At 45.8% G+C, this 25311-nt stretch overlaps 1 protein-coding gene across 9 annotated transcripts; it reads left to right on the top strand.

The window, feature by feature from the left end:
* Positions 1–398: 398 nt before the first annotated feature.
* TCAF2 (TRPM8 channel associated factor 2) lies at positions 399–24386 on the top strand. Of its 9 annotated transcripts, XM_059172135.1 has the most exons (10): positions 399–1037; positions 1172–1246; positions 2700–2850; positions 3228–3864; positions 15615–16591; positions 16884–16981; positions 18047–18260; positions 18577–18816; positions 19668–20005; positions 21644–24386. In XM_059172135.1, exons 4-10 carry the CDS (start codon positions 3242–3244, stop codon positions 21890–21892), a joined length of 2739 nt encoding a protein of 912 aa, XP_059028118.1. In that variant the 5' UTR covers positions 399–1037; positions 1172–1246; positions 2700–2850; positions 3228–3241; the 3' UTR covers positions 21893–24386. The 9 variants fall into 9 exon arrangements, with proteins under 9 accessions (XP_059028118.1, XP_059028120.1, XP_059028121.1 ...); XM_059172137.1 differs by lacking the exon at positions 1172–1246; XM_059172138.1 differs by lacking the exon at positions 2700–2850.
* The last annotated feature ends 925 nt before the right edge of the window (positions 24387–25311 follow it).

Here is a 25311-nt window from a genome sequence, read left to right as displayed (position 1 = left end):
GAGAAACCGACGTTAATCGGCGCTCCAACAAGTAAGTGTGGCTTCGCAACCTGGGTAAGAGTCAGAAACAGGGTATTTGGTGTCGTCGGGTGGAGGATTTGGAATAGTCTGGAGGTTCTGAAATACTTTTCTAGGCAAATGATGGCTGAGTCGCTTTCTAGAAGGAAATCTCACGTTGATAGGAAGCAGTGTTGCGTTGAATAAACTTAAAGGAAACCCTGCAACAAGAATATCCGTGGCACTAATTTCTATTACACTGGCGAACCCAGCGCTCTAGCTTGAGTTCCCGGGACAGCTTCCACTCTCCGCCCACACGGGGAGACCACCAGGGGGCAGCCTTGCAACGCAGGAGCCGCGGTTGTCTGCGGCTGCACCCCACGACCGGACTTGGGAGCGCCTGATTCCCAGCGACGATCGTTGGGCCCCGGGTTACGCTGCGGTTGGGCGTTGTTTTCCCCGAATGTGGTTTACTGGGGACTTGGCATTTGCTTTTCGCGTCAAGCGTGACAGCAACTTTGCAAACCTCCCTCTTGTATCCCGGAACTCTCGGAGGGCCACTTTCGGCCCTGAAACCTGCAGCCTGAGAAACCCTGCCTCCTGCGAGGACCAGCCACGCACCCCGAAGGAGCCCCGCAAGCCGCCACACCGCCCCAACTGCATCCGGTCGGGAGGCGCCTAGCGGAAGCAACTCCCGAGGGTAGTGCCCGCCTTCTGCTCCGGGCCGGCTCCGCCCGGGACCGCCCCAACCGCGCCGCTCCCTGCCCCGCCGTCCTCAAAAGTTCCCGGCGTACTCCGCCACCCCGGACTGCCGCAGCACCCTGTCTGCCCGGCTCTCCGACCTCTCGCTGCGCCCCGCCAGCTCCACCTCCAGATCCAGCGCCGCTTCCCGCCCTGCCCCGACGCGCCCCCTCCACCTGGAACCAGGACCGCCCCAACTGCGCGCCCCCAGCCCGTCCACCCAGCCTCCAGACCATCCACTGCGCCACTACAAAAGTCGACAGCGCCCGGAGCCAGCGCGGCACAACCGACTACTGACCGTGAGTTTGCCAGTCGCAGAGCTTTGCGGTTGGGGCGGGGACCGAGCACCTGGGCAGGCGGGCGCGGCCGGGGTGTCGGAAGCATGTCCAAGAACATGCCCTCATTCCGCGTGTTTCTTTCTTCTCTGATCCAGGGGTTCGTTTCCTTTAGCCAGCCCGGTGCTATTTGCTGTTCGTCTCAAAACACATTTCTTCGCCTCTTTGAACTTGTAAGTCAGGAATCTGATGGGTGTGAGTGTGTCTGCGCGCTCGCCCGCATCTACTTCTAGAGAGTTGCAGTCAGAGTCGGGGGAACTATTATTCATCTCCTGGTTTCTCTTTCAAAAGTAGTTACCATGATCCTGACCTCAGGAGTCCTGACCTCTTTCACTGCTTTTCCCCACGGCTGCACCAGAAAGCGGAGATCACCCACCTGCCCTCTGATGCTCATGTGGGTATTGGTTCTCTTTTGTGAGTTCCCTTTCCTGGGAGCATTACTGAGAAACAAGCGGCTGGCTGGGAAAGGAAGTTAGGGAATGGAAAGGAGCTGTGCTTGTACAGGAAATACGGGGGAGGTTCAGGGATGCCAAGCCTGCTAGAGGTTTGTGGAGACTGCCTCAGGAAAAACATTGGAAAACGGCGGAGAGCCCAGCCCCTGGATCCAGTGTGAGGCACTCAGCTTTTACCTTATGGGGAGAGGATGAAACTGGAGGGTTATTACGAAGAGAAGTGGGTAAGGTGGCTTAAGGAAGAGTGTGAAGGAGAGTCCATCCTGGCACTAAAACCAGATCCACTTAGTCTAGATGTGACTACAGGCTGCGAGACCCCAGGGACAGACGATGCAAAGTGAGGTGGGCCGCTGGCTGCGTATGGAAGCAGGAGAGTGGCAGGAAGGAACCAAAGGTAGAGGAGAGCTTTGGTGTCTCAGTTTAGTTTCTTCCCCCAAAGTGAGGCCTGCTACAGGGACTTGAGTTGGGTGGTTTGTTTGGGAAGTGGGCCCAGAATGCCAGAGTGAGGAGGTGGGGAGGGAGAACCAGGAAGGAGGGAAAGGCAGTGAAGCGTGCATGGCTGAGCCTTTTACCACTGCGGGCAGCTGGATCTCAGCTTCTCCTGTAAGGAACTCCAGAATGCACCTGAGGTCCACCACCATGGAGCGTGTCCCCGACACCCCCCACTGCCCCCGGGTGTCAGCTCCTCACCACTTCAGAGCTGCCCCTGTGCACCTGCATCTGAGGTGGAGGCATCTGAGCGCTCAGGAAATTCCTTCATGGCGACTGCTGAAGTTAGAAGTCAGGTGACTGGAAGAGACAGGGGACCCAGGACATGGCCCTTGTCACTTGGGGAAGCTAGAAAGGTCAACATAAGGGCAGACCCATGTGTTTCTTCCACACTTACTGTGCACTCACAACAGGGTGTTTTTCTATGCATTCTCTTAATCTTCACAAACAATCCCCCCAGGGGTGTACGATTCTCTTTTTATAAGTGGGGAAACTGAGGCTTAAGTCATTTATCCAAGAGGAGCTGCTTTAAGGGAACAATAAGCTCAATTTTAGGCACACTGAATTTTAAAAGACCTCTGGAATGCTACCCACATACAGGTTAGGGCAGACATGATAAACTGAGAGGTGTTTCAACTCTCCAAAATGCAGTTTCTGAAAGGTTGCCTGATCTTTTTGTCCACAGAGATACAGCATAATGTTAAATCAACTTCTGCACACCAGCTGTCACCTCATACCAGGCCCTGCAGAACCCAGCCCCTCCCTGAGCCGCTCACGTTCTGCTCTGCCCTGCCCGGTGCTCTCTGGCAACCCTGCCAGGTGCTTCTTTGGACTCGGTGTGTTCTTCTCCTATAGCACTTCGATCTCACTTGAAATGTTAGTTCCAGCTTCATAGTCACATCCTCATCTAGGCTTTTCCTGTCACACAATCTAAATTCTCCAGATGCTTGATAACACATCACTGGTTTACTTTCATAATAGTTATTCATTACTGCATTTATCTGCTTCTCTACCTATTATTGTCCTTTCCCTTCTGAAATATCTGACTCATGATAGTGGGGCCCTCATCTGCGGTGTTCCTTGCTGCACCCCAGTGGTTGGTGCACAGTAGGGAACCCAGAAAATGGTTTTTGTTTGCATGCATTTAGTTGCTGTGTTTCTACTCAGTCCTTCATCAGCTCCGACCAAGCTGAGTCTTTGGTTTTCTCTGCAGCAGCTAGTTGAACCATGGCAACAACTCCAGCCTGTGCTTTTGAGGCTCTCATGGACGGAGTGACCGGCTGGAATGTCCCCAAGGGCCCCATTCCATGTGAACTGCTTCTTACTGGGGAGGCTGCCTTCCCAGTGATGGTGAATGACAAGGGCCAGGTCCTCATTGCTGCCTCCTCCTATGGCCAAGGCCGCCTGGTGGTGGTGTCCCATGAGGGCTACCTGCTGGATGCTGGCTTCGCTCCATTTCTTCGTAATGCGGTGGGCTGGCTCTGTCCCTCACCTGCGGCTCCCACTGGAGTGCACCCCTCTCTGCCATCACTAGTAAGTATCCTGCAAGCCTCTGGGGTTCCGGCACAAGTGCAGCCGGAAGTGGGGGCTCCCGTGGGAGTTTACTGCATTAGTGCCTACATTACTACGATGACTGCAGAGCTGATCCAGTTTGTGAAAAGTGGAGGCGGCTTGCTCATCGGGGGCCAAGCCTGGTATTGGGCCAGTCAGCATGGTCCTGACAGAGTACTGTCCCGGTTCCCTGGGAATGAGGTGACAAGTGTGGCCGGAGTATTCTTCACCGACATCTATGGGGACATAGACCGGTTCAAGGTCTCTAAGAAGATACCCAAGATCCCATTCCATGTGAGGTGAGTGGTATTTCCCAACAGGGAGTCCAATACATGTTAACAATAGATCCATCTCACTATTTGATGAGGTTTTTTTCTTAAAGATTTTATTTATTTGAGAGGGAGCTCAAGCATGAGCCAGGGAGAAGGAGAAGGAGACTCCCCCCAGAGCAGGGAGCCCGACAATGGGCTCCATCCCAGGACCCCGAGACCATGACCTGAGCTGAAGGCAGACACTTGACCAACTGAGCCACCCGAGCACCTCCATTTTTTTTTTTTTTTTTTTTTTAAATAGGCTCCATACCTAGCATGGAGCCCAAGCAGGGTTTGAATTCACAACCCTGAGACCAAGACCTGAGCTGAGATCAAGAGTCAGATGCTCGGGGCACCTGGGTGGCTCAGTGGGTTAAAGCCTCTGCCTTCGGCTCGGATCATGATCCCGGGGTCCGGGGATCCAGCCCCACGTCGGGCTCTCTGCTCAGCAGGGAGCCTGCTTCCTTTCCTCTCTCTCTGCCTCCCTGTGATTTCTGTCTGTCAAAATAAATAAAATCTTAAAAAAAAAAAAAAGAGTCAGATGCTCAGGGGCGCCTAAGTGGCTCAGTGAGAGGGGTTAACTGGTGGGGTCCTTATGATGATATTAGTGGCTTTATAAGAAGAGAGAGATTGGGAGAAAGAAGAGAAAGAGAGAACAGTCAGTTGAGTGTCCAATTCTTGGTTTCAGCTCGGGTTGTGATCACAGGGGTGTGGGATCAAGCCTGGCATTGGGCCCTGCACTCAGTATGGAATCTGCTTGGTTCTCTCAATCGTACACTCAACTAACTGAGCAACCCAGATGCCCTTCAGGTTCATCTCAATACACATACTTATCTAGTCTGTTTTGGAACCACCACAAGCCAAAAACAGGATTCTTAAAATGCACTGAGGCCCAAAGAGGCTGGGTTCTGCCTGCTACTCAGTCCTGCAGCCAAATAGAAAACCTTATCTCATTCACCTCTCCGTCTCCGGTGTCTAGTTCCTGGGTTGGTGAGAGTGTGTATGCGTGTCTCTCAAACAGATGAAAGAACATTGGTTTATCTGTGTGAGCACTACCCTGTGCCGGGCCCCATTCAGCGGGCCAAGTCCTACTATCTGCTCATTTATACTCCAGTGCAGGATTAGGCAATTGAGGAAACCAATAAATAGAAAATCTGGCAGGTGTTGATAAGAGCTAGAAGGAAAGCACAGCAGGATAAGTGGACAGAGTAACAGAGAAGGGGGTGGAGGGTATTTAGATCATCGGGGAAGGCTTATCGGTCAGACCCAGTCAGGACTAGCTGGTGTTCCAGGGGGACTTAGAACATGGAACTGACTACGGTGATTCAAGGGCTGAAAACCCTTAGAGAGGGTTTTCTAAGGGTAACCAAAGGCTTAGCAATAGCGCCACCTGCAGAGGAAGATGGTAGTGTCACTGGAGCCCAGGAGCTGAGTCACCTGGTGGACACTGGTGCCTTGCTAGGACACTCCCTGGGACCTGGGTGGGGTCTCAGAGGAGAGATAGTGATTGTCAGAAACACAGCCAGAAGGGCGAGACAGAGACCTAGACTCCTTCTCTCTGCCTGCCTGTCTTCAGGCTTCTACCCATAGGATGGGACACAATGTCTATTTCTCCCACTGTGGTATTAGCAGTCATTAATCATCATTGTCTAGCCCTAGATCTGTTAATTCATTAGTGGTTATAAAATGGTAGGTTTAAAGTTCTAGCATTTTTTCATTAATATTTAGAATACTTCTATAAAAATGAACTTCCCTGGGATGCCTGGGTGGCTCAGTTGGCTAAGCACCTGCCTTTGCTCAGGTCATGATCCCAGAGGCCTGGGATCCATTCTCACATCAGGCTTCTTGCTCAGCAGGGAGCTTACTTCTCCTTCTGCCTGCCACACCCCTGCTTCTGCTCTTTCTCTCTGACAAATAAATAAAATCTTTAAACAAAAAATGAACTTTCATTCTTCCATTATTAGCTTGCCCTGTGGTACAATCTGTGTAGGGAAGGCACAATTAAATCCTGGATTCTCCCTCTTCTCCCCTTTTTAACCAGTGTTTTCAAAACACTGGTTGGAGTGGATCCCTAGAATCTTCTAGAGGTCTCCAAAGCATGGATTGAAACACTCACATAATAAATGTGTTTCATTTATTTTTATCAGTGCTAATGATGAAGTAGCTTTGTCGGTCATCTGATGTTTGGCCATTGTGAGCCAAGTCACAAAAAGGCTCCCGAACTCCTGAAATTTTTGACACAACTGTAATGGACTTGATTAGGTCTCACATTACACATTCCTGCCCCAGGCCCAAGACCAGCCATTTCTCCAAGGAGCCTGCCTTCTTTGAGTGGGAAATGGTGTTTAGGAGCCAAAGTCTGCTGAGGTGCTCACTGCTTCTGGGTTGATCATTGCTTCCAGGGCTTTTGAGTGGGCAGAGCTAAGAAGTATTTTAAAGTAAGTATTTTAAAAACACATCAACAGTTCATACTGTTGCTTCAAATTCAACTTCTGGGCTACAAAGTTTTATTTTATTTCAACAATCATATATCTGTCTCCTATTTTCCCGTGATGAGAAAGCCTAGCTCTGACAGAAAGCACCTTAATAACTCATTGACTTTATGCCACAACACACATGTAACAGTTGCAAAATAACAGTACTACCAGCATAGTTAAAGATTATTTCCAGTTCCTTTCATCCCTATGATATTTTTTATGAGGTACATAAAGTCAAATTACCATCCTTTAACGACATTTATATTAGCCCTTCTCTTTGTGGTAATACCACTGAGTGGATACGCAAGTAGATTCATTTGGATACTTTCCTGTTGCTTTCAGGAGTTGCTTTTGTGAATTAATATTATTTTATAATTATGTAACACAGCTGTGTGGATCTAAAGTAAAACCTTAAGAAGTCAATTTCTGTCCCTATTCCCTTTATATAATTTTCTTCTCTCCCTTTCTAAAAAAAATTATTTTTACTTCACTGTTGTTTTATATATGTACACACACACACACACACACACTTGAAAAAGATAATAGTATGCTACACATACTTTCTACGTCTTACTTTTTTTACTTAACTTTACTTTCTGGGGATGCCTGGGTGGCTCAGTCAGTTGAGCATCCACCTTTGGCTCAGGCCATGATCCCAGGATTCTGGGATCCAGCCCCTTGTCGGGCTCCCTGCTCAGCGAGGAGTCTGCTTCTCCCTCTCCTTCTGCCCCTCCCCAGCTCGTGCTCACTCTCTCTCTCACTCTGCTCTCACCCCCTCTCAAAAAAAAAAAAAAAAGCTTTAAAAAGCAGATTATATTACGGTTTCATAATAGCCGATAGATATACACTACATATTTTATTACACTGAAATGTACAGGTGCAGCACAGTTTATCCAGTTAGTTTTTTACTGACAGACATTCAAGTTTTTAATATTATTTATAATTTATATTATATAAATATATAATATTATATATTTATTATTTGTTATTATATAATATTATGTATTATAATATCTAATATTATAATATTAGAAATAATATCTCTAATAATATTTTCCCCAGTATTCTTACTATTACATCTATACTACAATAAATGCCTATGTGCATATGTCTTCGTATTTTTGCCATATCACTGGAAATGAAATTGGCAAGTCAAAGCAGAACTGTAAATGTAATTTCAGCTAAACATTACCAAATCCCCCAGAACTGGGATCCCCAGGAGCCCAAGTCAAAGACCAATACAATGTGCAGGAGGTTTACAGGAAGGGACTCTGCAAATCAATGTCTCTGGGGGAAGGGAAGATGGAAGGGTCAGACAGAAGTTGGGCCATTAGTAGCAAATACTTTTAGTGATATTTTCACTGTTAAGTAAAACACTGGGAAAACTCTTAAGTGTCTAGTAAATGGAACATTGCTTAAATTACTATGGCATATCTTACTCTTCAGCTCCTTAAAGACGTATTACAATAAGGAATAAGAAAATACTCATCATAGACAAAATTAAGATACAAAACTATACTCAGCTGATGCCAAATATAATAAAACATGTGTACATACATAAGTAGAAAAAAACACTAGAAGAAAATACAACAAAATATTAATAGTGATAGGTGATTATTTTATCTTTAAACATTTCTGTATTCTTCAAATTATCTATAATTATAACCCAAAGAAGACTTTTTTACATTACTTTTATGCCTTTTTATAAAATCTTAAACAACACAGAAATTTCCTCAAATTATACTATGTCTTTCTTTCACATCTTGTATTGTTTTATTAAATTGGCAACAAAATAGATAAAGAAGCAAATTCCCCTAACATGTCAATTTTCCTTCCCTCTTTCTAGTACCTGTCCATTCTTTCATTCACCTAAAATGTATTTTGGGGCTCTGGGTGGCTCCAATTCTTGATTTCAACTCGGGTCATGAGATCAAACCCCATGACAGACTCTTTCAGGACAAGAAGCCTGCTTAAGATTCTCTCTCCTCCTCTCTGTCCCTCCTGCCATGCACACACACTGTCTCTCTCTGTCTCTCAAAATAAATAAAAATTGATAGGTAGATAGATAGATAGATAGAACATACTATGTGCCTATTAAGTTCTAGACACTATTTTGGGCACAGGGCTTACAGTAGTGTTAACTATAGTTTCCACAGTTCATTATGGTAGTGTTTAGTCTCTACTTGAATCACCAACAGAAGTGCTGGGAACATTCAGGTAATGTATGAAAATAACTCTTCCACGTTATTGGAGTTCATTCCTTATTTGCAAAACTATTACTGAAATAACAATGTGACATTAAAGCACTTGAATATGTTTGTTTCTCATTATCTCCCCATCGCAATCTTGACCTTTCTGTAACTTCCATCATCATACATCAATTTTGCTACTTGCGATTGTGTACTGCTATTCTCTATTTGTTTAAAACCATTTCTCTATTTTTTTTTTAAAGATTTATTTATTTGACAGAGATCACAAGTAGGCAGAGAGGCAGGCAGAGAGAGAGGAGGAAGCAGGCTCCCTGCTGAGCAGAGAGCCTGATTCGGGGCTCCATCCCAGGACCCTGAGACCTTGACCTGAGCCGAAGGCAGAGGCTTTAACCCACTGAGCCACCCAGGCGCCCCAACCATTTCTCTGTTTTTAACAACAATCCTTTTAATGGGAGTTTCTAGTCATAGTATATGTGCCATCGTTTGTTTAACTGTGTCCTTTTGTTGAGTACTTAGGTATTTTCTAATTTGGGTACTTCAAGGAGGAGCTGTAGCTGATACATCAGCCACACACATTCAAAAATTTAAAGACCATAAGTGTAACATTAGGTTTCTTCTGTTACGTACTTTCAGGAGATTTGCAAATCCAGTTATTCAAAAAATAACACTGGCAATTTGATGGCAAAGTTATTATTTTTTTTAAGATTTTATTTATTTATTTCTTTGTCAGAGAGAGAGAGAGAGCACAAGCAGGCAGAAGCAGAGAGAGAGGCAGGCTCCCCACTGAGCAAGGAGCCAATGTGGGACTCAATCCCAAGACCCTGGGATCATGACCTGAGCCGAAGGCAGCGGCTTAAAATGACTGAGCCACCTGAGTGTCCCAGCAAAGTTATTTTTAAACCCTGGTTTTCATATTTCTCTTCCTACTCTGGGTCTTCCCTCAGCTCTCAAAAGTCAGTTTATTCTCCTTATTCAGTTTCAGCTCAAACCCCCTCCTCAAGAGGAGCCTTTCCCATGACCCTATTGAATCTAGGACTGACCTTCCAATGTCACTCTTCCCCATTTATGGCCTAAACATCAGTGATCACAATCCACACATCATATCCCACCTGTGCCCTTGTGAGTGCCTGCCCAGCAGCCAGGACATAAAGCTGCATGTATGCCTTGATCTTGCCTGTCCTGTTTGCTGCTTTATTCTCAGTGCCTGCTGTGTGAAACGTAGTAGAGAGCAAGAGATTATTTGTATGCTATATAAATTAATGAATACGTGAGTACATATCCAAAACCATAAAAAAGAAAGGGTAGCCTAGTATACAGTATTAACCCCACACTTAACTTCTTGTTAAGGAATGTTTTGCCGGGGGAGCTCAGCCAAAAAATGAGCTGAATCTGGTCAACCAGGTCAGCTCTGAAGTCTAAGAAGGCCTGATTACTTTAAGCCTAGTCCCTTGGCTCAGATTTGTTCCTCCACCACCTGGCAACCCCTTAGAGGTTTTTAGGGAACCTTCCTGCCAGCAAATCTTGTCAAATGCTCCTGGACTGACCCAACAGGTTTGCTAACTTCAAATTCCTGCTGGAGACAGGAAATACTCTGTCTGCAAAGGGGAGGGGCATTCTCTAAAAGCCAACAGAAGATACTCTCCCTGTCCTGTCCCCAAGGGCAAGAGCTGACTGCACACCTATGCTTATAAAGCTGAGGAGGACACGGCACTTGCTTTAATATGCAAAGTCAGATCCAAAGGCACTCAGACGCAAAATACCAAGACACAGAAGAGTCTAGCAAAAACATCATTCCTAAAAAAACAAACAAACAAACAAAATCATTCCTAGAACAACGCCTCAATATATTTACATGTGGCGTAACCTAAAAGGTGGAGAATATATTGGGAACTGCTTACAAAGAAGTAAACATCTGCCGGCAGCTTACGCATTTCTTGAAGAGTTCGTGTTCAGTCAAGTGATCCTCACCACAGTACCAAAGAGTTTCCACGTTGTGTGAGGTGAGGCTGGACCATGGAGTTGCAGTCTCCACCAATCTGACTAATGAATGAAAAATGCTAAGTAAAGAGCGGAAGGTGGCAGTTGTGAGGCTGACAGGTACAGGGCAGGTATGCAGCATCGCCTGACCCCACCCCCACCCCAGAGACCAGAAAGAAGTGGAAACCACAAATCCTAGAACTATCATTAATGTCTTCTCCTGTTCTAGAAGAATGAACACAGTGGGTGAGATTACACACAAGCACAAAAGCAGCAAAGCTACTTCAGGATTTGGTGGAAGCCGAAAAGGATGCTGGAGCTCCATCGTCCCCGCAGGGTGGTGGCTGGAACTCCTGCAGTGTGCTCCACTCCTGGTGGGTGGAGTAGGTCTACCTCCGGTCCCCAAAGAGTGGAGGGACTAGCCCCCAGCGAGCACAGCAGTGGGCCCAGGTGACCTTTGTCCTTCAGTTTGTGCTACAACCCTCAGGCCACAAGGAAGTGGAAAGCAGAAACATACCAACCTCCATGTTATCTGGGAAGATGGATGGATGTGAGGTGTGCGTACAAACACATGGGGCCTGGGTAAGTTAGAAAGCATAGGAAGGATCTGCTGACGCTAATCAGGGAAAAAAAAAATCCATACGCTGACTCTATAAATAAACACTGCAATAAATTTAAAAGGGAAGCAGAAGAGAGACAGAAATTTAGTATGGAAAGACAACAGAATCAGTCATGTCTGAAGAAACACGTGACCCAGTGAACAGACGCAGATTCCCTGAATGTTCTGTTTAGACCTTTCTAAAAATAAATGTTAAATAAGTGACAGAATGAGATGAAAAGGGAGGATTTCAGAGCAAAGAAAACGAATTAAGAACCAAACACCTCAAGAAAAATAAGCCAATTCGGCATCACGAGGAATAGAACAGATGAGGCCATGGTATGGTGAAGGGGACAGTGACTCACTTTCCACTGAGCCTTCTTGTCCTTGCTGTCAGGACTGGGAGGGCTCTTTGCGCTCCCTCTATCGCCTGCTTGTTCAGCTGTAATCTATAATGAGGGAGCCAAAGGCAAGCTGAGGCCAAATCACAAGTTCATACCCACAAACCCCCTCCCCACTTCCAGGCGCGATCCATGTGACATTCTTCAGGCGCTCCTGCCCGCTCTAACACTAAGGAAAGGGGAAAACCAATGGTTAACTAATAGGGATCTCAGTCCAATAGGACTGAGTCTCCCTCAGTTTACAAATGTCTTAGTGATTTTCAAGAAAAAAAGCATTCTTACCAATAACCCTAATTCCAGAAGGAAACTCCTAGTGGCCTTAATGTTAATGTTTGACTAGAGGGAAAAATAACCTTGACAATGGCAAGGCCTCCAGGATCTTGTAGGTCCTCTGGAGCTTATGAGATTTCTCTTGAAAGCCTCCCTTTTCCCTTACCTCCTGCAACTCCAAGTATATTATCAATTGCTTCTCACAACTCCAGGGCAGCTTTGTACCCAAAGGTGCTGTCCCCATGCTTTAATAAAACCATCTTTTTGCTCCAAAGACATCTCAAGAATTCTTGAAAAGCCGTCAGCTTCTAACCCTAACGTCTTTCCTGCATCAATCTGTTGTCTTTCCTGAGCACCAGCAGTCTCACTTCCTTTCTTCCTCAGTGCCACCTGTGCTGTCAGCTCTGAGGAAACAGTGTTTCCTTTTTCATAAATGCTGTATTGTTTGCACCTTCACATCTATATGTCTGTTATTCATTCATTCGTTTGTGTATTTATTTATTTTATAGGTTTTATTTATTTATGTGAGAGAGAGGAAGGGGGTGGGCAGAAGGAAAGAACGCCAAGCAGACTCCCTGCTCAGTCTGGAGTGCAATGTGGGACTTGATCCTAGGACCCTGACATAAAATCAGTAGCCAGACACTCAACCTACTGAGCCACCCAGGCACCCCAACTTTCACATCTATTTAAAGCCTCCTTTGTACAACCTATATGTGTTGCCTGACATATACCCAGTTGTGGGCTTAATCCCAAAACTCAATAATTAAAGGAGAGTCTCTGCTGTGTGGACAACCACCACCCTGGATTTGCTTCCTGTTTCCACCAGGTATTAGCTAAGAACCATAGAGCAAGCTGCCCAACTTTTCTAAGCTTCATTTGTAATGCAAGAATAATATATTTCAGGTTTAAAAGAGATAATCCATATGTGTAAAAGCCTAGCATATATTAAGCCTCATAAAGCAATAGCTACTTTATTTTTCAGACTTCAGTATTGTAAATAGATCATATACAAGATTTTAAATATTGGTAGATAGATACCTAAGATCATTAATATTGCCCTTATAACATTGTCAGTCTGCTAAGAATTACCTGGTGTCTCATCTACTATGTTCTACTATGCTTGCCTTTCCTTCCTTCATTTTTCTTTTGGGAAACACCCCATCTTTGCACAAAAATATTTCTAAAGGGATGCAAGCTTTCAGTGAAAACATACAGACCACAGAAATGTATAGAGAAGAATGGCAGGTTGTCTTCCCTCCTACACTGCTGTCCCCATTCTCACACCTCAGGACTGAGGGAGCTACCACTCTGAGAAGCTTGATACAGATCATCTAATCTGCTCTTCGGTGCGTGTGTGTGAGCTGAAAACTGGTATTTTACTTAACGTATCCTGTTTGAGAAAGTCTGCTTTTTCTGTATATTTATGCCACAAATTAGTGAAATATGGCATTCTAGGCTTTGTCTTGTCCTCAGAGTCCAGGAGAATATTACCCATTATCCTCTGTTCTAATCAAGTGTGTTTTTCATTCTGCTCAATCATCTCTATGCTCTTTTTTTTTTAATGTAGCTGACCCACTGGAAACTAGAGAGCCATTACCTTCCCAAACACAATTATAAGTTCATCAAATTTTAATTTGCTTTTTAGTGGTTTTGCTTTCAGCACTTTGTTTTTAGGACCCTAAAAGCTGATGAAAGTTTTATCTTTCCTCCTCTAATTCAGTTGCATCTCATATTAATACTGGTACTTCTGCTTTCTTTATGCTGTGTTTTTCAGATACAGTTTTGCTGATATGTAGATTACCTCATTTTCAGTCCTTCTGTGTCAGTTTCAAGTCTGTCTTTATAAGCAGCTTATACCTAGATGACCTTAGCCTAATCCAGGTGCCTCTGTCTTTTTATATAGAAATTTAATCCATTCATATATAGTGATAACTATAGTGTATCTCTTACTCTTGCCTTCTTTTTATTTTTATGTTCTCTTTGTTTCCTTCTTGACTAAGTTTTCTCTATTCCTTAAATTCCCCAACACATTTGAGATTATATATTTCATTTCTATTTTTCTAGCAGTTACCTTAACACCTTAAACTTAATTTTTAGTTCTTAATTACCTGAGAAATTACATTTGTACATTCTCCTTATTTGAAAAAAGAAAAAATGCCAGTGAGGCTAAAGTTCTTTTGACCATCACTTTCAATAACAGCTCTCTCTATCCCATAACCCAAAAGTTTACTGTGGTTTTACCCTGAGTTTTTTGACATTTACACTAACATATATTGTCTTTATTTTTGTCTTATATAAACCGCATTGCCATTTCTGCTATTTTAGAATTTTTTTGCTCAGCAGAATGTTCTGGACACCTGTCCACATTAATTTATACATCTACCTGTTGTTTTTCACTGATAAAGAGCAAGCCATGATATAATTAATGCCAATTTTTTATTTGCTCCTGTTTTATGCTGAAGGGAAATTAAGGAGAAACTGTACAAGAGGTACTTTTTTAATAATGTTTTGCTACTTAAATAAACTATTTTTTAACAACATTTGATTTTTATTATGAGACAATAAAGTTTTACAAAGCTAATTAAAATTTGGTATAATCCCACTAGACAAGATGGCCACTGAAGACATTTTGATTAATATTCTTTAGATTCTGCTTCTGTGTCTGGTTTTGTGTTTTCTATTTGTTTTAGGCTTTGTTTTTGATGGTTCATTTCACAAAATTTGGCTTATTTAGGGCACAGTATCTTGGAATCTGATTTTAGAATTTTTCCATTAAGCATTTTCCAATATTATCTAATAGTTAATTAATTTACCATATGGTATGCCATTTATAGTTAACCTGTAACTTATTTAACCAATCTCCCGTTGTTTGACATTTAAGGTATCTACAAATTGGTTTTTTAAAAAATCTTGGTGGGTGTCTGGGTGGCTCAGACTGGTGGTTAAGCATCTGCCTTTGGCCCAGGTCATGATCCTAGGTCCTTGAATCAAGTCCCTCATCAGGCTCCCTGATCTGCAGGGAGTCCGCTTTCCCTCTCCTTCTACCCTCCCCCCTGCTCTCTCTCTCATAATGAACATCTTTTTAGAAAATCCTGAAATACAACTTTTTCTGAATTACACTTAGGCCATTTCTCAATAAAAGTGGTAAATATTCTCATCAGATATAAGTGAGAATGTTAAAAGAGTGTGGGTTTCCATAAATCTTTAAGTGCAGCATTAAACAATCTACTTGTGTTTCTAGCTCAGAGCTAGCACTTTGATGTTTTCACAGCTTTTTTGGGGGGCAAAAAATTAGCTCTGAGAAATGTAGAAGTAGAACTACTTTCTCTAGGAATGGACTATTTTTTCCTAACTTGTTCATGTGTGTAATTACTTAAGACATAAAAGTCAAGCCAGAATATCCACCACCCACTAGCATGGGAAGAATTCCTGGAAGGGTTGACTTGGAGAACATGGATTTTAAGATTTGCACGTAAGGCCACTACCACACTCCTCAGTACCCCATCAAGTCTGTGACCACATCAGTTATAAGAAGCACCATTATGTTATGTGTCACAGAGTAAGAACAAACACTGTCAATTAGACAAGGGTATGCCATCAGTTAGTTGTTAAAAGACTCAATAAAGTAGACTCAATAAAGTAAATGGCATCACATACTCCAACCCTGGCAGTTATTAGTGAGAACGAGGAAATGGGTGTGAACAAGGTCATCTTTGCACCCCCACACATATTTCCCCAACCAGTGAGCTTATTTCAGTGCTTCTCCGACTTGACTGTAGCCCCTCTGTCCCCTGTCACTTTGCAGATGTGGGGAGGATCTCAGGCAGGATCAGCAGCAGCTCCTGGAAGGGATCTCAGAATTGGACATCAAGACGGGAGGAGTCCCCTCCCAGCTGCTGGTTCACGGGGCTCTCGCCTTCCCGCTGGGGTTAGATGCCTCACTCGGCTGCTTCCTGGCAGCTGCCCGCTATGGCCGGGGCCGGGTGGTCCTGGCTGCCCATGAGGCCATCCTCTGTTATCCCAAGCTGGGGCCCTTTCTGCTCAATGCTGTGCGCTGGCTGGGCAGAGGCCAGACAGGTAAACTTGGGGTAAACACAAGTCTAAAAAACCTGTGTACCCTCCTGTCAGAACATGGCCTGGAGTGCAGTCTGCAACCCCATCTGACGCAGGACTTGCGTGTCTACTGCTGCACGGCTTACAGTGACAAGGAGGCTAAGCAGCTGCAGGAGTTTGTGGCCGAGGGTGGGGGCTTGCTGATCGGGGGCCAGGCCTGGTGGTGGGCCAGCCAGAATCCAGGCCGCTCTGCTTTGGCTCATTTCCCCGGTAACATCATCCTCAACTGCTTTGGCCTCAGTATCCTAGCTCAGACTCTCCACGCAGGCTGTTTTCCTGCCCCTACCCCCGAGATGCAGAGCTACCATTTCCGCAAGGCACTGTCTGAATTCCAGGCTGCACTGAGCCATGGGGCTAGGAATTTGGAAAAGCAATGGCTGGCAAAGCTGGGAGCAGATGGTGCAGCCTTCCTACAGATCCCAGCAAAGGGAGTCCCTGCTTACATATCCCTGCACCGATTCATAAAGAAGATGCTGCATCTGTCGGGCCTCCCAGCTGTGAGCCGGGAGCACCCTGTGGCTGGCGACTCCTTTGAGGCTGCAGTGCTCTGCCTGGCCACGGAGCTGGCACGCTCTGGGACTGACTGCTCCCAGCTGGTGCAGGAACTTGGAACCTGCACCTGCAGCTCAGGACACCCCATCACGGTGGAGATCGATGGGAACAACCCAGGTACAGAGTGGGGAGTGCATACAGAGCATCAGAACCTGGGGGAAGGTGGGGTTCCAGGCTCACAGGACATTGCAGGTACTGAAGTACCGGTGGGCAGCTTCATTTTCTGTGGTGTACTTTGGGGAAGACAGCGTTGAGGTTCTGCTGAGGGTTTTGGAGGGACGCATGCCCAAAGCATGAATGAGCAGAGGTAGGCAGGGCAGGGGCTGTGCCTCCTGGAGGGGCTCTGAGACTCCAGGAGCAGCAGAGGCAGGTGAGTAAAGAACTCAGCCTTTCCTATGGCTTTTGTCAGGCCACTGTGATGCCTGGGTGAGCACGGGGCTCTACCTCCCACGTGGACAGAGTGCAGAAGTCTCGCTGTCTGAAGCTGCAGCCTCTGCCGGCCTGAAGGTAAGGCCAGAACCCCCACTGCAGAAACCCCAAACCACACAGCCACTTCCTTTTCCTCAGCCCTCAGCAGTGCTACCAGAAGGCCGAGAAGGGACTATTCTGCCCATTTCAGATTTCATAGACAAAGCAGCACAATTTCAGTGAACCTAAAGGAGGGACTGAATGCCAGAGCTAATTTCAGGTACTCAAACCTAAGCCCCTGGATTTCCATGAGTCATGATGATACCTCCCCATGGTGATGTGAGGGGGGCCAGGAGTACCTGTCACAGCCTCAGGACAATCACTGGCTTGGCCAACAGCACATGGCCTTTCTGCCTTGTACGTCACTACCTTCACACCTGAGGGGTGTGCTTCATTTGGTCACAAAGATAGGCTCTAGAGGCAAAATTAAAATTGTCCTCCCTTAGCTCTGAGGGTCACTTCCTATTACAGGGTACCTCCCGTGTCAGCTGCCTTTCTGGAGCTCGCTTACATTAAACCTAAGAAAAGCAACCTCAGGGAACAGCCCTGACCAGAAAACAGGAAACAGCCCCATCTGACCAGAAAGGGGAATCCTCAGCAAAAGCAGAAGCAGTAATCAGTCTTCCCCACTCAGGCCAGATCCTACCGCCTCTGGATGGGTGGTCTCCTATTGGTGCACAAGCAGTGACCAGGATCCCCTCTGGCTCATCCTGCCTTTGGAATCAGCACACTAGCATTGGCCCTGCCACAAGAGCCTGGATTCGACCCAGTACAGGGGCTTTGTAGGGCCCTAGTCAGTATCAGCCTCAGGGTTATCCTCCCTCATCTGTCTGGTGACAATCCTCTGTGAAGCCATTTAAATCCCTGGAAGAATGGCTCCATACGACTTTTAGTCCCGATGACTATCAGAGTACTAAAATTTCATAGGTTTCCATGCATAGCTCATTGAAGAAGGGAGCTGGTGTTCTTCTAGTACCTGCCATTAACCCAGCACAACACAGCCACCAACACTACGCACACAGCAGCCCACACACGAACCCCTGCCCCCACCCATACACCATAGGGACCGAGTTCCTCCTACACATGGTGGACTCTCCTCCCCAGGTACAGATTGGCTGCCACACAGATAACTTGACCAAAGCCAGCAAGCTGTCTCGAGCCCCTGTGGTGACTCATCAGTGCTGTTTGGACAGGAGCATACAATCTGTCTCCTGCCTCTGGGGTGGCCTTCTCTATGTCATCGTGCCAAAGAGCAGCAAACTGGGCCCTGTATCTGTAACCATCCAAAGGGTTGTGCCTGCCCCTTACTACAAGCTGGGTGAGTGGACTGAATGCTGAGGGAAGAGGATGCACTGGGGATGCCACCATAGTTACGGGCCGGTTGCGAAGGAAGGGTGGGGTAGGGACTGGCAGACAGAAGGGGAAGAGCTTTTCAAGATGGAAGCAGAGGCAGGAGCTGTGGAATACCATGTCCATGGAGACTTCGGGCAGAACTGAGGGGAGATCTGGAGGCCTGTCCTTCACTTCATAGCATGTAGATCCACATGTTAATAGTTCATTATTTCAGTGTCCTTCTCCTGGAGTTCAAAGTAAGTTGGGGAAAAGTGAGACAAGCCGGTGATATTTATTCCCAGGTAAGACATCTCTGGAGGAGTGGAAAAAATGTATCCAGGAGAGGCAGGCTCCCTGGGGAGAGCTGGCAACAGACAATATCATCTTGACCGTGCCGACGGCAAACCTGCGAGACCTGGAGGACCCCGAGCCTGTACTCCACCTCTGGGATGAGATGATGCACGCTATAGCCCAGCTAGCAGCCCGGCCGTTCCCCTTCTGCCGTCCTGAGAGGATTGTTGCTGATGTGCAGATCTCAGCTGGTGGGTGCTCCTAGTCAGTGGACACCATTTATTCATTCTTTTCTCTTTTTTAATGCCCCATATGTGGAAGGCATAATCTTACCAGTAAAGGAAAAAGACGTAACAGACATAGACCTTGATGGGGGTGAAAAAGATGTTCCCATATGAAAAGGTGAATCATTTATACCTACAAAGTAAGATTTCACAGGATGGTAGAATGATATTTAAATAGTGCTACTAGGAGTTCATAGATAACAATGAGCCATCTCTTCCTTGTTTCAAGGAGAAACAAATATTCCTTCAAATGGAAGTCAGAGTTGGCAATGGAAGGAAAGAGTAAGGAAAAAAGTTTTTGTTAAGTATTGATTGGTTTACATGAGAGAAAAATAAGGAAATGTGAGAATGTTCCTTTAGACTTCAGTTTTCTTCTCCTTAAAAGAAGAAGATTATCTGTGCTAAAGAGCATAAATCTGTACAACAGTGGCTTACATGACAGAAGAAGAACTGACATTGCTCTAGCCTAAGGGATCTCAAATTCAGACACAGGACATAGTGTCACAGACTCACATGAGAGGAAACACACAAAATGAAGCCCTGAATGTACTGAGCATGGCTGTGTAATGTGTATTCATCGTCTTCAGGGCCAGAGCAGGGAGGGCATAACCCTGACATGAAAGGCTAGGAAGGGGGCTGGGACCACTGCGTTTCTGACCAAGCAGAGCAAGCCAGCTACACTCCAGCCAGCATGGAGACTCTGGCATTAATGGGGGCAGGATGCTGAGGAAAAGTTATTCAGCAGAGAGGCATGAAGGGAGATAGTCTGGGTGCTCCCCACTTTCACCATGTCTCATCTCTTCCTTCTGCATTTTCAGGCTGGATGCACTCAGGTTACCCCATCATGTGCCACCTGGAGTCAGTGCAAGAGCTCATCAATGAGGCCAGCATTAGGAGCACAGGTCTGTGGGGACCCATCCATGAGCTGGGTCACAACCAGCAGCGACAGGTGTGGGAGTTCCCACCACACACCACTGAGGCCACCTGCAACCTCTGGTCTGTCTATGTGCATGAAACGGTCCTGGACATCCCCAGGTCTAAGGCCCACCCTGCTCTGAGCCCTCCAGAAAGAGAGAAGAGAATCAAAACACACCTGGGAAAGGGAGCCCCCCTGAATGACTGGAATGTGTGGACAGCGCTGGAAACATACCTACAGGTATGGAGCAGAAAGGCAGGGAGGTGGGGCGCCTGGGTGGCTCAGTGGGTTAAGCCTCTGCCTTCAGCTCAGGTCATGATCCCAGGGTCCTGGGATCGAGCCCCACATCGGGCTTTCTGCTCAGCGGCAAGCCTGCTTCCCCCCTCTCCCTCTGCCTACCTCTCTGCCTACTTGTGATCTCTCTCTGTCAAATAAATAAAGTTTAAAAAAAAAAAAAAAGGAAGGCAGGGAGGTGAGGGTCAGCAGAGACCTCCATTGTGTAGCATCCTGGACCCCCTTTGCCACCCCCTCCAGCCTGGGCACAGAAGACCTGGATAGTGGGACTTCTCTACGTTTGAGGAAATAAGGTGTCCTACTGGCCTCCTGTACTTTGTGATATTAACTAAGAAGAAATGAAAAGTATCTAGAAAACAAGTGGAGAAAATACAGCCTACTAGTCTACGAGTCATGAACAGAAGTTCTGAGTTAGTCATTCCTTAGGCTGGAGCACAGCGCTTCCATTCCCCAGTCTTGACCATGGTCGCCTAATAAGTGCTTCAGAAGTGGGTGTTGTTTTGTTGGGCTGTTTCTCTTCAGCTCAGTTCTGTGGATTAAGTGAATGTTGCATCCATCCATCCCTTCATGAGAACAGTGGTGTGTCTCTGGGACAACAGCATTATAGGAAGCTTTTTAGGAGATAACTATTGTCAAGGTTTTCTACTTTAGTCACCCCATTTGAACCTGAAAATGTTTTTAAAATGAATAAATGAATAACCAACCAATCCAACTGAAGAACACTGAAGTCCAGAGGCAGGTGGGTTTCCTGTGAAATATGCACAAAGCCCTGTTTCTCCAACAAACTGCTCTGAACATTAACATAACTGATTTGTCAAACCTGTTCCCCAGATGTCATCTGTCCTTAAGATTTACACCCCAGAGTCAGAATTCTCCTCCACAAAAAGGCAAGTGGTCTGACACCCAGGACCCCTGCTCATTCTGTACCTCTATTATCGTAGCTGACAGGGGCCTCTTGTTTGTGGCTTTCTGGTGGGCTATCCCTCCATGAACATGAGACTCTCCTTCTGAGCTCCTTATCATGTGCGTGGTGGTTATCCTGGTTTTGCCCCAAAGGGAGTGTACAACAGAGCAAAACAGTAGCCTTGAAAATCATTACAGATCTGAGGTGGCTGTATAAAAACAGCGATTTTATTCTGTCTGAAATGTGTTGGACGTTCCCAGCCTTTAGGGTCCAAAAGACCAAAAATGTGAGATATCCGGGTTTCCCATCTCAATCAGGCTCAGACCTATCTGATGCCTAGAAAAACACTTGGGACTTGGGAATATAATTTTTTAAGTTAGAGGTAATTATAATAACTTTCATTTGCTGAGAATTTATGTCTATTCAGATATTTGCTTCCCTGTGAAGTCCCCTAAAAAATTCAAGGTGTGCAGGTTCTGTGGTCAAGAGATGGATGGAATGAGCCAATGGGCTTGTCTTGATGTGCAGGGGTAGAGTGGAGACACGGGGGCAAGTCATGGAAGGGAAGCTCATGAATGATCAAGAGGAAAGACTCACTATGACTGATAAACACTGGACGTGCGTATTGAAGGTACTTCCACAAACTGGTTCCTCATCCTGTCCCTTCCTTCTCTTCTCAGCTCCAGGAGGCCTTTGGGTGGGAGCCATTCACCCAGCTCTTTGCGGAGTACCAGACGCTCTCCGGCATCCCCAAAGACAACACTGGCAAGATGAATCTGTGGGTGCAGAAGTTTTCGGAAAAGGTGCAGAAGAATCTGGCTCCATTCTTTGAGGCCTGGGGGTGGCCTGTCCAGAAGGAAGTGGCGACCAGCCTGGCCCATCTGCCCGAGTGGCAGGAAAATCCCATGCTGGCATATATGCATCGTTAGGAGGAAGAGATGTGCAGCAAGGTGGTGGGGGGAGAGGCAGCTAAGTCATAAGACAAAATGACACCAACATTCTCAGGAAAATCCCTTATTACTGTTCCCTGGTTTATACTTTTGCTCTCACTGACTTGTTTCAGCATCCTAATCCTCCAGCAGAGGATCTTAACATCTGTGCGTCTTAAGGTCCCGTGGGCTCTCGGCTCCTACTTTTGACCAACAGTGTTGTTGTTGTTGTTGTTTAAGATTTTATTTATTTAAGAGAGAGAGCGAGCACAGGAGAGCAAGCATGAACAGGGGGAAGGACAGAGGGAGAGAGAGAAGCTGACACCCCAAGAGCAGGGAGTCAGATCATGGCCTGAGCCAAATGCAGATGCTTAACTGACCAAGCCACCCAGGCGCCCCCTGACCAACAGTTCTAAAGACTATGGCATTACATAATAGTGTGATCTCACCCCTGCCAGCCCTAAACATGGCTGTTAATTGCTTATGCTTTGAGAACTTTTCTAATAGCAAGAGAGACAGGCTGGTATAGAGAGCCCTGAACTTGGCTTTGGTTCTGTGGAAAATCTCTTAAAGTCTCTGTGGTTCTGTTCTCATCCATGACATGAGAAGGGGATAAAAGTCTGCTGTTGGATAACGGTAAACATGTATGTCCGCTGCAATATGCATACACACGCAAGGGTATTCTTTAGCTTTCGCCAGGGCCCGTGGTGGCCTGTCTGTGTGGACAGCCTGCAAACTGGATCCCATTTCAGAGTTGGCCCCCTGGAGGTGGGCACGCACTCTCTGTCTGTGTAAGAGTTTTAATGCATTATCAGTGTTCTTCCAAGCATGACCATTACTGAGATCCTAGCCTGTCTTATGTCCCTTCTCCCACTCGGAAGGATTCTTAGGTGAGACCTAACCCAAATAATTGTGTAAACTCAAAAGAGAGGGTAAGAAGAATACCTGGGTGGCTCAGTTGGCTAAGTGTCTAACTCTTGATTTCGGCTTAGGTTGTGATCAAGCCCCGCATCGGGCTCCACACTCAGCACAGAGCCTGCTTCTCTCCCTCACTCTGCTCCTCCCCCTGCTCACTCGCCCCTTCTCTCTCTCTCTCAAATAAATAAAATCTTAAAAAAGAGAGAGACACTATAAACTCAGACTGGATGTCACAAAGCCTCTTCATCTTCTCAGTTACTTCCATCTTCTAATACTTTTGTTTCAACCAAAAGTAGATGTCACAATAGCAAAGCCTATCAAGTCCACCAGCCTGTTTGTTCTTTGCACAGAAGAGGTGACTGACCCCTCTGGTCACCACAGAATCAAGGCAGTGTCTGGTGTTAACAGCAGCCAAGATGAGACTGCACGACAGGCCTCACTCGGGACCAAGATTATTCTGGGCACAGCAGACCAAATTAACTCACCATGCAGCCTCCCTGAGCATTCACATTATCCATTCCAACCCATCCCAACTCTTTGCCTAGATGGAGTTCTCATTAGGGCTCTGTCTCCGGGATTAACCATGGGGTGTGACCATTTTTCTCTAGCTTGCTTACAAACCATATTTTTGTTCTGTTGGCCATCATCCCGTGAGCTGCATTCAGAGCAGAATAGCTCCTCGGAAGAAGTGACTAATGGAATGTCTTTCTGAGTCCCTTCCTCCTCCTCCTGATTCTCGGATAATTTCCTTTTATTCCACTATTATCCTCTGCCGAGGGCTTTTCCCATGAAAGGCGCTCAAAAAACGTGTGAATGGAGAGAACAGTGATGACACGGAGCACACAATGACAGTCGGTCGGTCCCAGGCATTGGGTGGAGTGTTTTCTATGCTTTATCCCATGGAATCCTCACAACAGACCTTGGCAGTAGGTACTATTATTATCCCACATCATAGTTGAGAAGACGATGTAAAGGGAAAGTAAATAACTTCGGAAGTAACGAAGCAAGTAAGAGGAAGAGTCAGGGCTTGAGTGAAAACCCCAGCAATTAGAAAAACCCTCCATGAAGACTTAGAATTTAAACAAAAATTCACCTAGAAAATGGAAGCTCACCAAACTTCTGATTTATCTCATGTTAACTACGGAATTTTTATTAAATATCAAGTTCAACTTCCAAAGATACTGGTACCTGATTTTCTGGTTGTCTCAGCATATGATTAGCCTCCCTATAGGCAGAGGAAGGATTTGAGCCCAGGAAATTCAACTTCAGAACTGGAGTTCTTCACCAGGATGTTAAGGAGGAGTGCATGGATGGCTAATACTGGGTTTAAGAGGTTGCCTTAGAGACCAAGCCAAAAACCTGACTTCTCCCCACAGTCCCTGTAGTGGAAACTGGAGCCTTCACCTTCTTACAAGTGGTTCTGATGCCTGTTTCTAAGTTCACAGTTACTTGTCACTGTGACACTCTCAGGCATTCAGAGTATATTTGCTCACAAGGATGTGAATGTAGCCACCGTAAATGCTGTTTGCCAAAAATTAATTAATTAATTAAAAAAATAAATGCTATTTACCAGAAACTGTTTTAAGTGTTTTTATTTATTTATTTATGCTCACAACAGTCCTACAGAATAAGTACTATTACTGTCTCCCCTCTGCAGAGAAGGAAGCACAGATACAAAGCTAAGTGGTGAAGCCAACCCTATTCTCTGGGACTCCAGAGCTCATACTTTCCGCCAACACACTACACAGGCTTACCGAATCTGCTGCAACCTGAGCTCTACTTGCATGAATCTTACGTGTATATGGCTGCTGACCACAAATGGCCAACCAGATTCAAACTGCTAAAAACCCAACATGGTATTTCACATCTCAGAGTGTGGGGCAAGGAACCACAAATGCTCTTATAGGCTATTCAATCCAATATCTGAAATACCCACGTTCCTAGAAAACTGGATAAATTCCAAAGGGAAGACTCACCCTGGAGTAATGTAGGGAAGTAGTAATGGCTGCCTAGCAGGTTTTTTTTTTTTTTTTTTTAAAGATTTTATTTATTTATTTGACAGACAGAGATCACAAGTAGCAGAGAGGCAAGCAGAGAGAGGGGGGAAAGCAGGCTCCCTGCCGAGCAGAGAACCCGATGCGGGGCTTGATCCCAGGACCCCAGGATCACAACCTGAGCCAAAGGCAGAGGCCTTAACCTACTCAGCCACCCAGGCGTCTCCAGCCTAACAGTTTTAAAGGCAATAAGAAGGACTCTGTTATATCTCCCCTCAGCACTACAGAACCACGGCCTTATTAGAAGAATGGGCAATTAATTTCAAAACCACTGAAGCTTTAGTGGTGGTCACACTGAATGCACCATAAAGACTCTTACTTCTGGCAAATATTGTTAAAATGAAATAACAAGCCCCGTTAAACAGAATTAAAGTAATTTCTATCTTGAATGGACCTTAGGCAGTGTAGAGTCTGTGGTCACCTATATCGCTCTTTGTCTCCTCCTTG

The sequence above is a fragment of the Mustela lutreola genome, chromosome 4 (genome assembly GCF_030435805.1).
Source record: "Mustela lutreola isolate mMusLut2 chromosome 4, mMusLut2.pri, whole genome shotgun sequence".
NCBI classification, from domain to species: Eukaryota; Metazoa; Chordata; class Mammalia; order Carnivora; family Mustelidae; genus Mustela; species Mustela lutreola.
This window is presented reverse-complemented; position numbering and strand designations above follow the sequence as displayed.